General features: G+C 42.4%; 1 protein-coding gene across 1 annotated transcript in view; it reads left to right on the top strand.

Moving 5' to 3' along the window:
* The window catches only part of FAM169BP (Protein FAM169B), a 40,628-nt gene extending 38,287 nt beyond the window's left edge, over positions 1–2,341 (top strand). The window contains exons 8-9 of the mRNA XM_054169115.1: positions 892–968; positions 1,959–2,341. Of these exons, the coding sequence (XP_054025090.1) occupies positions 892–968; positions 1,959–2,195 (314 nt within the window). The 3' untranslated portion in view covers positions 2,196–2,341. The remainder of the gene's footprint in view (positions 1–891; positions 969–1,958) is intronic.
* The last annotated feature ends 15,033 nt before the right edge of the window (positions 2,342–17,374 follow it).

The following is a 17,374-nucleotide window of genomic DNA, read 5'->3' on the forward strand; positions in this document are numbered from 1 at the left end:
TTCTGCAATCATGAATATTCCAGAAAAGGTTTCTGTAACCCTGAAGTCAGAATCTTAAATTTTGCAAGGTTATGTGGCTGCATCTAGTGGCAGTACAGCTAAACTGCAGCACTGCTTTCTGCAGCTGGTCTTGATACATAGACATAGAAATGCACACACACACTTCTGCCTGCATGTATACTTAGGGCTATAAAGACCAAGCTCTTTGGATGTTGCATGTGCATTTCTGGCTGCATGCATACACAGGGCTGTAAAAATGAAGCTCTCCAGCATGTTGTCACACATTGCTGCCATTATTCATTCTGAATTAATTCTCATTGTTTGCAAAATGGAGACATTTATTTACAGCAAATAGCCTTAGTCACCTGAGCACTGTGACATTTCTCTTCTGGGAACAGAAATCATTTAACTGACTTGGTCCTAGGTGCTAAATTGACCAAGCAGTAAATGGAGCTGTTTTGAAGCAGTTTAGTCATACATGAAGCATGGAAACATGAACTAATACGAAACAAAAATAAGTAAATTAAAAAAGGAAGCAAACTGAACAGGAATTAGAATCAATTTCCTAATCCTCTACCTGAATTCATCAGAATACCTCTGTTTTCTGAAAGGCAGGAAGCAATATGGGTTTTCTGGGTATAAGAGATGAATAGATGATCAATTTAGCACAACACTCAGGCTAATAAAGACCCAGAGGTATTTTGTTTCTAGCATAGTTGTTCATGTTAGGTTTTTGTGGTAGTGTCATTGGGCACCCTGGTCTGGTTAACTGACAAAAGCAAGGCAAGAGCTTTTTTTCTGCTGTGCTTCTTAAAATTGCCATGGAAGTCTGCTAATATTTTTTACCATTTAATCTCTTCTGGGACAAAATTATTCACCCCATTTCTCCAGAGGCTGAAGAGGGCTCTCAGATGGAAAATGCTCAATGCAGTAAGCCCAGACAACCAGTTGTTAACCAGGTGAATAAGGTAAAGTGATTAATTTGCTATTTTGTCACTTTAATTAGTGGTCTTTTCCCTTTTTAGTCATTGTGAGGTTTAAGTAGGAGACCATCACAGACAGCTATAGGTGATTTTGGTTTACTGCCCACAGGTTTATGAAGATAGTATTTATACATATGCATATAATTGGTTTGTATAGCTAATTTATATAGCTATAGTTGGTTGAGAGGTTAAAGACTACAGGATAGTTTTTGCTAAATGTACTAGCTTGATCCTTGCTGAGATGAGGGAACTGTGACCAAGCTGACATACAACGAATGCCAAGGTGTACCTATGCAGTGGCTTACTGAACTGTGGCTTTTCCTGTGCCTGCACAGGGGTTTGACTGTGACACCTTTATAATGAGTAAGCCAAGATCTCTATGGTTCTAACTATTTCATCCCACTACTGAGCTGCAGACCTGACTGCACTTAGCTTTTTGCAGGGTGGAGGTCTGAAACAGGCCAAGATGTTTGAAGGAAGCCTAAATCTAGTTAGGGGGTACATGTATCTGAGAAAACAAATCACAGTAATGAAGATTTTTCAAGTAACAAAGAAAAAGGAGAGAGGAGTGGAAGCAAAACAAAGAGCTGTAGGGGTTGTTTCCCCGGCACATTTGGGTTGCCACACAATTAACTCAGTTTGTTTTCTTCAGACATAGGTCTCCTGGGGAAGCTGTGACAGCACTGGCCCCTGCGGTGCACGCTCTTGCGTTATGTGCTGTGGTCATGGCTGCAGAGCCCACCCAGCCAGATCAAGGCTCCGTGTGCTCCCTGTTTGCTTTATGCTGACACTTCTGGGAACTCGGGAGGAGCAGCAGGAGTGAAGCCTGTTCTATACAAACAATGCAGCTCGCTTTCTTGCCTTGCATGCTTATGGTGGCCTTGGTTGACAGAAGCATTTTCTATTGGGCTCAAGTCAGTGCTTATGTTGTTTGTGTATAATTTGGTGCTCCCTCTGTCTTGCTTCTTATTTCAGGATGTTGAATCCGTTCATGGTGTCGGGAAAGTGGCAGGAGATACTGCAGAAATAAAAGATGACCCAGCAGCAGCACAGACTCTAAACTCATCGTGTCCTGAACAAGAGGACTCAAAACATGGTGCAGGCAATGCTCAGCGATTCAGAAAAACATTCAGAAAAGGATTCAGAAGAAGAGCAGGCCCTGGGGGCTTAGTAGGAGACAAGGCTGCCAAACAAGTTAGAATGGTACCATAATTGTACTTTTAAAAATCAGCAAAATCTCAGTGTGGCCTCAAAAATTGTGACTGTTCATAGTTTGTAATACTGGAGGCATTTCTTCAGGTAAGAGACAATATTTTTGCAAGACTCCTGTTCTCCATCTTGTGTTTTGTTTTAAATAAAGCTTTTGTTCCTTAATTGGCCTTTTCTTTTTCTTCTCAGCAAGTAATTAAGTTGTAGTTGAGCCTGGTTATTTCCCTGCTCTGAAAAGATTTTATTGGATTGCATGAGATGTCCAAAAGGGAATAATTGGAGAGCTTGTAGATACTGATGTATGAAGATATTTCTATGGAAACCACATCCTGCATTATGGAAGAGAGAGACTGCAACACGCCTTGGTATCAGAATGACAGCTGTAACCTTCCTTTCAAAGAGAACAATTGATCAGGAATTGTTTTCCTTTGAGTTTTTCTAGCAGAAAAATCTGCCTTAAGCCCCATGGTGGACAGGCTGGCATATAAACTCCATTAACACACAAGTTTGATACAGAGAAGAAGAGTGAACAAGCTACAGGCTTTAAACAGCCTTTAAATTCAGCACTGTGATCGTGCTGTGTGTAAATTCAGGGTGTAGAACTTTGTGTAGATTACATGTTCCATGTTTTATTTTCTGTAGGCTCCTTCCTAATATTTGGCACCTAATTAGCTTGGATGTATAACATATTTCATTAGATTACTCATTATATGGTTTGGTAAAGAAATGTTTATATTTCAGCCCAGGCTGGTTCTGTATTAGATTTTTAAATGATTTTTTAAAGTGGGGAATGTTTAAAGCTGTAATGTTGTATTAATGACACCAGGTGAAGCACTGCAGGCTCAGATCTTTAGTCCAGTGGCAGAGGAGACTTTGCAAAGAGGTAGGCAGTAGGGACTTGAGGAGCCTGAAGAGATCCAGCAGCCTGTAATTCTGAAGTGGATACCTTGGAACAAGGAGAGGTAGCTAGTTCTTCCCAGAAACAAATCCAGCATTTCCAAGGAGACAGTTCTGTGGGCAGGCATTGTAGGTGCACTGTGGGGATATATATTTCCCCCCCGTTTGGCATAACGGCTCACACACAGTTCTGTCACCCTCATTTTGTTTGGGGTTGCGATTTAACATAGCATTTACTCGTGTATCCAAGTAACTCCTTCCCTGTTGTGCTGCTCAGTAAACCATATGCCTGAGACACATCGAAACCAGACCTTTCTAGGCATCTCTTTTAAATAATAATAAAAAAAGCTATAATTGGAACTTACAAGAGTTTGCCAAGAGAATTAAAACACTGAATTGTGTGCCAGCCTTAATCATGTTGCTATGGTTCTCTTGTCTCAACGATAATGCCTTTAGGACTAACTTTATAATCAGTTATCTTCAGGTTGTTGTTTAATCAAGTCACAAAGGGCACGCTATACAGACTTCTAGAAACTGTGTGTTCTCCTGTTATGTTCTTACTTAATGTATTAGTAAATGATTGGGTTTTTTAATACAATATTTATGAGTAGTTGCAATAGGAGCAGCTCTAAGCATGATAGAAAATGACTGTATCTCTCCTCACAAAAGCTGATTCCTGAGTTGCAGCAGCCTAGCAAACTAGCCTGTCTAGTGTACATATAACAGCCTACATTATGATTGTCAGGGTAAGGTAAACTGGAGTTGTTCCAACAAGCAGAGACTATTCAGAAGTTTAATCTGATTTAAGTCTTTCAGCAAAATTTTATCTAAGAAGGCCTCAGGAAACTGCATGACTTTGTATTAGAATAAAAAGGGTGGCTAGGTACTGGATGTGGAATGGGCAGATACCCAGTTTGATTAAATTGGTTCTATACCTGGGGACACTTTTCAATATTCTCAGACTGTGTTTCTGTTTCCCCTCTCTATTATCCAGCAATCCACTGGCTGCATTAGCAGCCACATTACTTGCTGTTCTCCTGGAGGAGTTGCTTCCTTCCTCTGTGTAAGAATTGTCATCTTGGATTATTTGTAGCTTTTTGTTTTCTAGGTAATGCTTTTTCATCAAAAATGCTCATGATAGCAACTGGGCATGTTCTAGAAGTAAGCCAAGGTGCGTTTGATGAGGTGGTGCTGGCAGATGGCTTGGTACTGCTGATCAAAAAAAGTGATCACATCATCCTTCTGATCAAAACTTGTGACAGTTAGGGATGTTCTACATTCAGTTCATCTGCCCTGCCTGGCACATGAAACACACTGAGCAGAGACTGCAGAGTAAGAGGATGCAGTCATTTGCGCATTGTATATATCCAGTAAAGAACCAGGGCCAGAAGTTCTGAGGTCCTGCTTACTAATATGAAACCCCTGGGCTCCATGCTGCAGGAAGACACCAACTCCTTCCCTGTAGGGTCAGAAATGCTGGCTCCCAGCACTTGTCTGAATAGCGATGGATTTTGTTTGTATTTTTCTGTCGTTGTTTTCATTTAGCACTTTAAGCTATGTGATTCATTTTGAAGCTTGGACCTGCAATGTGTTCTTGTCAGTCTGAAGTGCTTCTTAAATGAAATCACTAGAATCCTGAGAGGGAAGCAGAAACAGATCCATATCTTCACTGTCCTAATAGAAAAAAAATGCCCTCCCAACAGCACAGACTTTTTCTTCTCACAGTGGAAGATCTTTTGTATAAAAGAAATCTGCATTTACTCAAGGATAGGATGGCTTCAGACTGCTGCAAAAGTTGGCAAAAGCTTGAAAGAGCATTCCAGTTTTTGGAGTGAAGTTTTTAAAGCCTTGGATTTAGTCTCTGAATCCACACTCTGGTGGCTGCGGCTCGAAGCGTCGGTGTTTCTGCAGCTCCACGCGAGGGTGTCACGAGGAGGTAAGTGTGTGTGTGTGAGAGGTGGCAGACCCGCTGAAAGGAAGTCTGTAGCTATTGTTCTCATAAGCACAGACACTCAAGTCAGGCCTACCGGCAAGATGTTAGACATCAGCATTAGTGCTAGCAGTGATCTGGGTGTGTGCCAGCTGAAGAAAGTATTTGAATGGCTCTCAAGACAAGTAAACATATGGATTTTAAGGCAAGAAGCTTCATTACATTAATCTGTCATGATGTTTCACATGTAATGCAAGCCAGACAATTTCATGCGTGGTTGCTGTATCACAAGCCATTGGTTTTGGTTAAAACAACTCATTTTTTAGAAAGATTGTTTTGATTTGACAGTTTTGCCTTTCAGATGTTGGGCAGTGGGAAATCTGCCACGTTCGTTGGCAAGTTGTTCTGAAGGGCTGTGTTTACAAGTGCACCCATTTTTTTTAGTCTGAATTAATTTTGTTCTAGTCTCATTTGATGGGTTTTGCTTTTCTGTTTAATGCTAAGCTATGGCTCTGGTACAGTCGACATTCTTCCAGTGTGGGGATGAACACCCTGTGGTCCATCCTGACATCGATGAACTGCACTGGAGTTTGGATCTGTCTCAGTGAGGCAGATTTTCCTGACTTTGATTCATTCTTCTTGGCCTTTCAAAGATTTTTAGTTGTCTACATTCCTCTAAGAAGCCCAAACGCCATCAGAGACTCAGTTACAGTTACAATCACACTGATCATTACAGGTTAGCTGCTATGACCTGTGGTTGTAATCATCACAGGATTCTTCTGTGCTTGTGTATGTCTTAATCGTGAACACACCACGTAAAACTCAAAGAGCGTGGAGGAACTGATAGATACCTGTTTTAATGTGCTGTCTTTAATGGCCACAATGGTTACAGGGCACTACTGAAATAGTTGATCCAGCGTCATCTTTACTCTTACCACGAGATGGCGCCATTACCTAGCTGAACGTTGGCGTCATCTCCTGGCTGCTCCAGCTGGTGCCCGGGTTTGAAACACATCCCTGGCTGGCTTGGCTTCTTCACAGAAAAGTTACCGGTTAGCTGACTTCTTCACAGAGGGGTTACCAATTCAGTGAAAGGAGGATGAGGATGTGGTAAAGCTTGTCTTGTGTTTGCCATTCAGTCTTGTTGCATCTGTGGAGTTTCTCTCCAGCGGGCCCTGAGTTGATTTTTGTCAAATATTTGTGAGGTCAAGATGAAACCATAGAGCAGCACAAAGTGCAGGCTGCACCCAGATTGCCTCTTCATGCTCATGCCCTCTTGTCTCTTCAGGAAGCCTGGGCGGCCTTTTTCCATGTTGTATTTCATAGCTTCCCAGCATGAGATGATTCTGTTGCAGTTGTTCAGCAAATAACTCGAGCAGCTAATTTTTCCATTTCTGTCCCTTCCCTGCCTATTCCATACTTTGCTTCACAGCACTCCTGAGCATTTTCTTTGATTTTTGGTGGTGTTTTTTTTTTAATGTACTGACAGCTGCCATGTAATATACCCTTAATATTATCACCAGGAGAAAACCAAGGAGTCCCCATCCCTGGAGGTGTCCAAGAGGGGATTGGATGTGGCACTTGGGGCCATGGTTTAGTCATGGGGTCTGTGGTGACAGCTTGGACCTGATGATCTTGAGGTCTCTTCCAACCTTGGCAATTCTGTGATTCTATATCTGCCCAGAAGCTGAGTTTCTTCCTTTGCTACTGTGTTTTATATGTGACCATTCTGAAGGAGAGAAGAGCAGATTAAGCAAGCAGATGATTTAAGGATCTAATTTTTATTTTAAAATTGTTTTTTAAATGCTTCATGTTTCATTCAACTGATAAGATAAGACTTCATTGCAAAGATAAAGCTGTACAGTAAAGGCAACTCTTCAGCCTAATCAAAGATTGTGATGCAAATGTTTCAAAGAAGTCATTCTTTGTGCTGTCACTTGTTCTTTATAAACCAAATGATAACTCTATTTCTGAGGTGGTTTCCCAGTTCTCCAGGCCTACAGGATCACACTCCATGATTCGTGTGCCACAATACATCTGTCTGCTACGTGGTACAAGCTCTGTGCAAGTCTTAGAGGTTAGGATATCAGTAACTTGGGCCAATATTCTTCACTCTATCTCTGTGATGACTTCAATACATTATGGAGCGAGTTTGGACAGCCATGGACAGGTCTTGGAGGGTCTGCTAGAAGTCACAGTGTGAGACTTCTGATGTCTTATGGGAAATTTGGTAGGAGTTTAGAACTGCAAATTCAACACTTCTAAATAACCCATTTTCTATTATATTATTTGATTACAAGAAGTGAGCTATGCAAAAGACTGCTGAAGTAGGAATAACAGCTAACTTGTCTGAACTCGTTAGTCTGAAAACCAGACTGATTTGGCACCTTTGGATTGACTGTGTCCAAAACAAAGGCTCAATGACATCCTTAGAGCTGAGTGCCTAGCTGACATAATTGGGGTTGATTCTGTGTTCATCTAGAAAGCCTTAGGAGGTCAGTAAAGCACAAGAGGTGATTTGGAGTCATTTAGGGGTGTTCAAATCCAAGTTTTAGTGTCATTTCCTATGGATGAAGAAGGGAACAGTCTAAACCTCAGTTCCTAGTTAGATTCTCCTTTACATTTGCACGTCAAGGATGTTACAGAAAAAGACAGAATTAACATGTCCAAATAGAGTTTCTGCTTTGGTCAATTTATTGCTCGACTGCATAAACAAGGAATGCATCCAGCTATAGTTGTTTGCTATTGGCTTGGGCCTCCCTTTATATATTCCCTCTGACAGGTGAGCATGCAATAAAATTTAAGTACACAGGAGACAAAGTTAGGAGTTTGTAATTAGCCTGCTTTTCAATTTGTTTCCTCTTGCAATCTAACTCAGTGGTAACATTTCAGTTTAATCTTCTCTGTTTGGCTTGGGCTTTATGCTTGCTTTATTGAATTTTTTCTCTCTTGAAGGTTGTTGGGGTTTTTGTGTTTGGTGGTTGCATTTTGGGGTTTTTTTGGTAGTGCTTTTTTGAAAAAAAGTCTGTACAATTGTAATTTAAAGCAAAGGCTTCATTTTGGTAAGATCAATAAACTCCATCTGGAGGAATTCTTCAATCCTTTTCTCCCAGCCAGCTGACACTTAGAAGTTGAACATTTTTTTTTTTTAATTCTCAAGGAAGAGATCAGAGGTGGAGGAGTACCTTAGGGAATGTTGGTATTCATTCACCAGCATCAGATTTATAAATTAGTAGCTCACCCTCTCTGGACTGTGGTGTGTTAAAGATCAGTGACCATGAGAAGAGAAACGCTTCAGAGACATGTGCGCCCTCTGGTCAACAGGAATGGCCTTGGCTTAACAGCATTAATTTCATGCTGCTTTTAAAAGATACAGATGTGCAGCATAACCTCAGTCCTCCTACCTGAAACCAGTAATTCTGTCTCAGCTTTCTGCAAGAAGTGGGGAGGGAGAAGAGAAAAACCCTTCCTAAAAGGATTAGTTCAGCTGACTAATTGTCTGAGTTTCTCCTTGCTTGGCCTGTCCCCTCTCCTCCAAGCCTTTGATAAGTATCTTAACTAAGATGCATTTTAGGTAACTGCTGTCTTCAAGCCCCCTGATATAAAAGAGCCTTCTGATTCCCCCACCCACTCCAGATCTTGGGGCTGGTTCAATCTTTTTAAAATCTATTTCTCTTGTGCTGCATGCAGAGCCCATCTGCTGTCATACAGACTGAAATGCTGCTTTTATCCTTGTTTGCGTAGAAGGTTGGTGGGTAAATCAATTGGAGTGAAAGACACATTGTCCCTCTTTGCTCTGTGTCACAAGCACAAATATCTCTCTTTTAAAGTGTCTCTTGGTAGAAGCCAAAGCCTTTGGCACAAGCCACCTCTGCTAGTTTGACCTCTTTTGTGCATCTGGAATGGAAGAGCAGCTCTGAGAAGCACAGAACAAAACCAGCAAAATAGCAAGAGAAAAGGTCAAGAAGGGGTCTTGCTCCCTGTAGACATCAGAAGTTTCTGCAAGACGATATTTAGCATGTCCTGCCTGAACAGTTAAGGCATCAAAGACACTAGCACTTCCATGGGTAATATCCTTGTGAGCTGTCAAACACATAGCAAAGCACATTGCTCTGCCATGCTGGGGATGGGAGGGAGGGACCTCAGGTCTTTCTACTCATCGAGACCAAGAGCTTCAGAGAGCCTTTGGCTTCCAACATGGATATACCATGCTGTGCTCTGTCCTTGCCTGGCTTTTGACTTGCAGGCCTAAGCTTACAGAGTGTGCTGCAGTTCTGCAGAGGAATGGGAAGGCAGATTTCTACCACAGACAGAGCTAACATCAGGTACAAGTGATAGATGTTCTTGATTATTGCCTCTGGATTTTTGCCTTGTAGTGTCCTGGACCAGCCAGTATCTTGGATGCAGCATAGTTACAGTGACGCAGATGATTTCCTGTCCCCTCCCTGTCTAGCAATAGGATCTGAAGGGGAGGTAAGACTTACTCTGATAATTCACCTCTCAATTTATCAAGATCAGGACAAGCAGGATCTCCTGCTTTAGCTGAGGGGAAAAACAACATGGGTATTAGCCAGAAATGCTGCAGCAGTTCTGATTCTCTGTTTGTAGCAGTGGATTGGTGTAGCTGATCTGAAAGAATCACCTTTGCCAAATCCCACAGCTGAAGCCCTTCCCAGGGCAATAAACTCATATGGGATGATGTGGGCTGAGTTCTGTTCTTCATTGTTGTTACAGATTTTTTCACAGTCCCCTTGTTTCATCTGCAGTTTTCTGTGCACATGCACGGTTCTGCTCCTCTCCTCTTGTGTCCTGCCCAGGAGCAGAATGGAAGCTCTGCTTTCCCTCACAAAATCCTGCCCAGGATCTGCAATCGATTCCCTGGATCGCCTCATCCTTACTTAAATATTAACATGGACTGTCAGGTTTTATATATAATGCCTGAAAAAAAGGCAATAGAAAGGCAGAAAGCAACCAAGCACAGCAGAGAACTCGGCTGATACAGAGACATGTGGTATAATGCCAGTTGGGTTAAAATATTTCCTGAACTCATCCAGGGTGAAACTCACCAAGTCACTGCTTTCTGATGCTGACCTCCCTCATACAGCAACCGTATCAGTGCACATCAGTCCTGCCTTTCTGGCCACAGCCTCTGCTTAGTGTGAGCCCTGCTGTGGCCTGATGGTGGGCAGTGATGGCAGCCAGCATCCCATGCTGTGTGCTGCTGCAAAGGGAGCAGCTTGAAGCCGGGGATGCTCAGGCTAAAGTTAGTAGCTGACTGATAGCATGACTTGTTGAGAAATGCCATTTGAATTATGTGGTTTCTGGTGCTGAGTTGAATATATTGTGAGCAAAAATTAGCCAGGATGTATTCCGGGCTTTATTAAATTCTTTCGAAGCTTTCCAACTAATTTGCAGAGGCGTGGATGAGAGCTTGAGTGAGATGAGAATGAGACTGTTGGTTTGGAGAAAGGGAAGGGAGCAATTAAAGTGCCTCTGTGGAAGCAAGTTTCTTTTTGCATCAAACTGTAGTTTCAACCTCCCTAATTGATGTTGTTGTTTTTCTTCTTACTGTAGTGTGAGCTGTCCTAGCCTGACCCATTGGTTCACAAGATAAAAGGGGTTGGCTAATCAGAATGGAGATCCCCTCTACTGGCTTATCCAAGTCTTTTCTTAAAGTGTGATATTCATGAACACAAATAGAACAACACATCCAAGAATTATGTTTCTGGCAATTTAAAGGGGAAGGAGGGGTAAAAAAAGGAAAGAAGTCCACGTTGCTTTGAGGTTGTTTTAAAAACTGAAACTGGATAGGTCAATATCCCTTAAGCTTTTTGGTCTTTAATTCTCTTAATGGTAAGGCAGAAATCGTTAATTGTATTATTAAAAAAGCTTTGAAGGCTGTATTAATGTGATGTGACCTCGGATCAGTCAAGATCACATTTTCATTATGATTAAAAGATTCCATGTCCTGAAACATTGATCTCGTCTTCAGCTGAATGTGTCAGATGCAGAGGGGATGCTCTCCTGTCTGGCAGTAGATGGCAATATTGCATTTCATTCCACGCTGTGCTCTGCTATAAATGCTCACTTCAGAAAGGGGCCATAAACTCTTCCCCTCAGCTTCCAAGTGTGGATTTGCACTTTCTTAGTGTATTAAATATCCCACAAGCAAAATAATTCAAAATTCTATTTTGAATCCAGATTTCTTCAGTGACTGGTGTCAGGTGCCAGAGTTACAAACTGCAAGACTCAAAACAGTCCTAATCCTCCATATCAGCTCTGAGAATGGGCATTTGTGTGGTGGGGCCCATCAGCATTATCTGTCTTGAAGCAGGGATTCAATGAGGCAGTATGGGACCTAGTAGTAACATCTCCTACTTTGGCCACTGTGAATTTTCCAGAGCGAAAGTTGCATCAACTAGTTTCTATTTTACTGGTGAAGTTCAGAAAGGTACCTAGCTAACATGTTGTCTTCTTTGCACTGTAATATTTGGACAGAGCTTGTAGCAGGTTCTGGAGAAGATGAGAAGAGCCACTTTGCACAAAGCTAGGAGCCAAGAAGCTGTGCGTTGCAGGGTCTTACACACATCGACTGTGCCGTGCCCTCTTGTGCTGCGCTGCTGAGTGGGCGGACGAGGGTTCCGGAGTGGAGGTGACCTCTGGGGTCAGCGAGTTATGAAAATGAAATACGCTGTGGCAGCTCGAGGAGACGCTGTATGTAAAGCGCTACTGCTTCCTGGTCCTGTGGGCATATGCCACATGTCTCCACAGTTTTGTGAGGTACCAAGGTAATTGCCTTCAAACTCCTTGCTGTGCAGGGCCTTGCGGGATGCTGGCACTCACAGGAAGTGATAGGAAGCAGAGGGGTGTGCTGGTTGGTGTTAAAGCTTCAGTGATGCTGACTTTTCTATAAATAACAGCTGTCTGCTGTAATTCGTCACATCACAGTCCATGGTGATCTTTTATGTTATTGCTGGCTGCTGGAAAACTCCTGGAGGCACAAAACAGATACCAGGAAGATCCTGCACCCAGCGGTGTGTTTCCCCGTGTGGCACAACGGGGTAAAACAGAAACGGTGTTTAATGGGAGCTGATGAAGAATTTTCTGCAGCAGGAAGGCTGACAAAAACCCAAACAACCCAAACAACCAAGAGATTGCACCTCTGAAATGATAGCAGCAGGCCATCTCTCACGCAGGGTATTGCTGGGTCTTGTGGAAAGAGAAAATCTCCATCAACTTTCTCGTGGTGAACTGAGTGGGTGTTATTATTTGCCTCTGACTTACTTAGGGGTATTTTTCGTCTCTCCATAAAATAACAGTGTCTAGCAAGGAACTGAAAACTAGAGGGGGAAAAAACACTGGATAGTTGGCATGTGGGATGCGTGGGGATAAATTGTCCTGAAGGACTCAGAGCACTTCACAGACTAAGAACGCTGAATGCCACCATCTCTTAATGTGGCCAGCTTGGATGGAGCATAACACGGAGGTGAAGCTGCCCAGCATCAAGAATCAATATTTTTGTTAATGGGGGGCTGAAAAGTGCTGGCATTAGATCTTCAGGAAAGGATCCCAGTGGAAAGGGTTGAACTGCCAGGCTTTGCTGGTTGTTGATGATTATTATCCTGAGAACTGTAGTTAACAGCTGGAGGACTGTAGCTGCTCTAAGGCCACCAGGTGAGTGCGAGTTGTGTGTCCCCCTCCCCGCGCTTCATTTCTGTCATTGTCTTAAGCTGCATTTGCCCCTCTGCAACACACAGTGCAGTACACTACAGGCATTATAGAACACATGCTTCACTGCCCTGTAAAAACTTTGCTTGTGTTGACAAAGAATTTATTAGAACTGAAATTTTTCCAGCATTACAGAGAAGCTGGCACAGAGAACAGGGTTGTGGAGAGACCTGTCAACAGCCTCTCAATTGACTTTTGCTGACTGATATTTCAAGATTAGGTGCTATTGTAGGGCATTTAATGTAAGAAAGGATTGCTGTGGCATCCTAGCTTCTGTCCTGGCTATTTGCTATTGGTGGGAACTCTTTGGATCCAGAAGTTTGGAAGAAAAATTGAAAGCCCACAAAGCTTTGGGTCAGAAATGTATTTTCCTTCAAAATATGCCAGGGAAGTGTCAATGTGACAGAAGTGGGGTGAAAAGTCTACGGGGAAGAGAACAGCAAGGATGCGTTCTGTGGGAGCCCCACCAAGTGATTCCTGGGGCCTGGCTTGAAAACAAGCAGATACTGTAGGAAAGCCACTGCTCACTTGTGAAAAAACTCTAGGCTATTCTGGCATGGATTTGCATATCCAGGGAAGAATTAATTCTCTGTGATTGGGCAGGGTGCCTAGTTGTAGCAGGATGTTTTCTGCTCTACATGCTGAAGTTTTCAAAGCAGTGAAGAATCGGGCCCCTGTGCTGCAGAGCACTCCAGTGACATGAGAATAGACTAAGCCTTAGTGCTGATCTTCAGCCATGGTGTCAGCCCTGCTGTGTGACAGCATCAGTTTATGTGTGTGAAGATGCATAACCAGGACAATATTCAGACCACCTGATTGTGCATAACTTTCCTTGTTTTCCTGTCTTCCAGCCAGGATTCACCAATTCTATGATGAGTGCTTTCTATTGTTCATTGTGCTCATGCAGTTGCATGCCTCTGTTTATTGTAGGTGTCACCGTACGTAGCCTGCATATGGCCTATGTGTATGGGCTGGTCTTGAAATATTGCAACAACAATGCAATGACTAATTTATGTCAAGTGCCCCTCAGGCAGTGAAAGAATGAACTAGAAGATTTGCAGAGGTAATAGACTGGAGAAATGGAAGGGAAAACTTCAGCAATGTCTGAAAATCCAGATGGAGAATTTCTGATGTTTGCCTTCATTTGAATATTGCATAGGAAGAAATGACTCCTCAAACAAAGTAAACAATGTTGAGAGGAGACAATAGTTGTATTGAAACTTCAAAGATAGTGACCTGCTCTGGGAGAGTAAAATCCCAGCAAAAGAAAAATGAGCACATCTGGTGTAGCTTCTTGAGACCCAGGAATAATCCTGAGTGACCAGATTGTATTGAGAGAAGACAGCAATGAAACGATTAATTATGTTTGAAGAAGACTTTGGTCTGCCAACTGCAGCACAAAAGCCTTTTATACCATCTACCTTTGAGGACTGTGCACCAGAAGAGAGTCCCTCCATTCTTCTGAAGTCAAACTGGTGCTTGCCATGCCAGTCTGTGCTACTCTAGCACCTGCAGAAAGATAAAGGTAAGCTAATGAAACACATTCTGCCTCTTTCTCTTATTCAAGCAGTTCTTTGTCCTTCACATGACTGGTTCTCATTGTGAGTAACTAAATTTATGAGGGAAGAGGAGTTTCAGATCCTAGATTGCTGATGTAGTGTTAGATTTTTGTTTCACTAACAGTGGGTGGGGTTTTTTTGGTTTGTTTCGTTTTGGGTTTTTTGTTTTATCTTTCTCTAGTCTTCAGGTGCCAGGAGAAGAAACAAGCAAACCCCTCTGACACCAGTTTTCACCATGACAGTAATTTGAGTAGAAACAGCTTTGCCTGCAAATAAATAAATAAATAAATATTGTATGAAAAGCTTTGGATGGAGCTGCTATGTTCATTCTTGTTTCTAAATCCCCCACAGGCCATGTCACATATGTGGGTCGTGAGGTCTATTGATTATGTGTCAGACCCTTAGGTGTCAGTAATCAATAACACTAACCTGCAGAAAATGCAGCAGAGATTTGCTAACCCAACTCTTCACATTGTTCTTTTTCTTGTATTTAAGTTTTGTGTGTCCCACTAACAGGATGCATACCAGCAAAGGCAGAGGAGACAAAAATGTCCTTTGGCTGCCAGCTCATTTACTGTCCATTTTCATCTGATTCTGCATGGTTCTTGGTAAGAAGGCTGGATGGGGAGGGGCAAGACAGGAAAGAGTATTTCCAATTGAATGGTTTCTGAGAAGTAGAAATGAAAGTGATTGAGTTGAGAGGACCTAAACATTTTGACCCTGACAGCTTATTAATATTTAACAAGGTGCCAGATTTTTCTTTGACACTGGAAATTGTTGCGACTGTCTGTCTCCAGCAGACAGAGTTTGCTTTCTCAGTCCACCATATCTAATGTACCTGCTTCCAGTCATGAGCAGTCCTTATTCACAAATGCTTTCCTTTATTTGCTGTTTCTGAGAATAAAGAAGGTAGTTTGGCAGATGAAGTTGTGGATTTCTTCTTTCAAACTTCCTATCTCTTTATGTTCTCAGTGGGTCACTGAGCAGACTGTGGTTTTCTTGTGTTGATTGTGGTTTTTAGAATCATTCTTCAAATAACTTTTAACAAAACATTTATTTGCCTTTTCAATTTGCAGATTGCTTGTGAGCTGTTCACTGTGACAGCTACATCTTTTAAATGTAAGCAGCTCTGATGAGATAAATACAACAATTTGGAGTTTGCATTTTTATTTGTATTAATGCAATACTTCAAGATGGTATATGAAATTGGGATCCTATTGGGAGTGGAAGAAAGGTCTATGCCATAAAGATAATGCATCATTGAATGAGCAATACTCAATAGAGGAGACGAAGGGTAGGAGAAAATAATATCTTTATGTATTATTTAGGTGGTCTGCATCCCCACTTGTTTGATGCCTGTCTCTGTCTCTCTGCATTATCTAGCTGGATTAGCTTCCTAATGTAGATGTTTAGACCTAAATGCCTTTTCCAAGGTCACACAAAGTTTGTGGCAGAGCTGGGTATTGAATGTTTACCAAATCTTAGTCACATGTCCTGAATGTATGTATGTCTTTTTAAAAGGTCCATAAGCATTTAACTTTCCGTACTCCCAATGAAATCAGTGACAAGTTAAAGAATAGAATAGAAGTAACCAGGTTGGAAAAGACCTTCGAGATCATCAGGTCCAGCCTATCACCCAGCACCATCTAATCAACTAAACCATGGCACCAAGTGCCTCATCCAGCCTCTTCCTAAACACTTCCAGTGATGGTGACTCCACAGCCTCCCTGGGCAGCACATTGCAGTGGCCAATCTCTCTTTCTGTGAAGAATTTCTTCCTAACATCCAGCGTAAACCTCCCCTGGTGCAGCTTGAGACTGTGTCCTCTTGTTCTGGTGCTGGTTGCCTGGGAGAAGAGACCAAGCCCCACCTGGCTGCAACCTCCCTTTAGGTAGTTGTAGAGAGCAAGAAGGTCTCCCCTGAGCCTCCTCTTCTCCAGGCTAAGGAACCCCAGCTCCCTCAGCCTCTCCTCTCCCTTTGTAAAGACTGGGTTTTAACTTGTATTACATTGAGAGAGAGGATCCCTGGATTGAAGAGCTGTTGGGTTTGGCCATAGGAATTTCCAGTGAAGACCACGAGTTCTCCGTGGTGTCGTTGTGAATCCTCCACTGCACGGGTGTAACCATGAGAGCTCAGAGTTGAAGCAGTTAGTGTTTTCTCTTGGAGGTGCTTGTCCATCTACTTCATCCATTGCACTTCAAGAGCGATGTCTAGGAACTTGTGTCTTTTTGGCTTGTTTGAAGATTAGTCCACAATATCTTTTAAAATTTTATATTATCTTTTTATTGCTCCAGCTGCTCTGTGAAGTCTGATTCTGATAATTCATCTGTTCCCCTTCATAGAACTAGGCAAACATTTGGTGATTTGAGTTTACAGCGGGTATTTATGCCTTGCCATTGGGGAATCAGCTTCCATCTTTGCATTTGGAAAGTTTCAAAAGGAAATCTGAAAATATTTTCTCTCTCTTTACAGTGTTTAAATTGCAAAGCACCCTGTTGCTGCCTTGAGCTTTCTGCATTGTGCAGAATCAGTCATTTCAATGATAATCCACTTAAAACTGCTCAATTATCCACTTGTGCTGTGAATTGACAAGCAGGGGATAAAACCCATTGGAAAAGGTGGGTAAAGAGTGAATGCCAGGGCAGGTAAACCTGGAGGGAAAGGCTACCAGGGAGGGGAGGAATGCTTGACGTTGAGAACAGAGGCATTCAAAGAGAGATGAATGTAAATAAGTAACTTGGTAAATGCTGAAAAGGCAGAGAATCCTGCAAGGAGAAATATCAGGAAGAAAAAAAATATGGAAGCAGGGTGGCTGAGGTCTGGGCTAGCAGATGGAAGAAGAGACTCATGCTGAGCTTTGCAAGTGAACTTCTGGGTGACCACAGACCGTTTGTATCACCTTCTTGTCCTCAAGTTCACCTTCTGTAAAGTAGGTCCTGTGGTACTTAACCTTCTGAGAGATGGGTGGATGGGAAAGGCTAGACAAGAGCTGCAGTAGTGCTGGTTATTCTGATTCATTGTTTTTGCCTTTCCTAAGCCAGCTTTAGCCAATGGCACTCTGCCCTTTC

This window comes from Dryobates pubescens, chromosome 17 (assembly GCF_014839835.1).
Source record: "Dryobates pubescens isolate bDryPub1 chromosome 17, bDryPub1.pri, whole genome shotgun sequence".
NCBI classification, from domain to species: Eukaryota; Metazoa; Chordata; class Aves; order Piciformes; family Picidae; genus Dryobates; species Dryobates pubescens.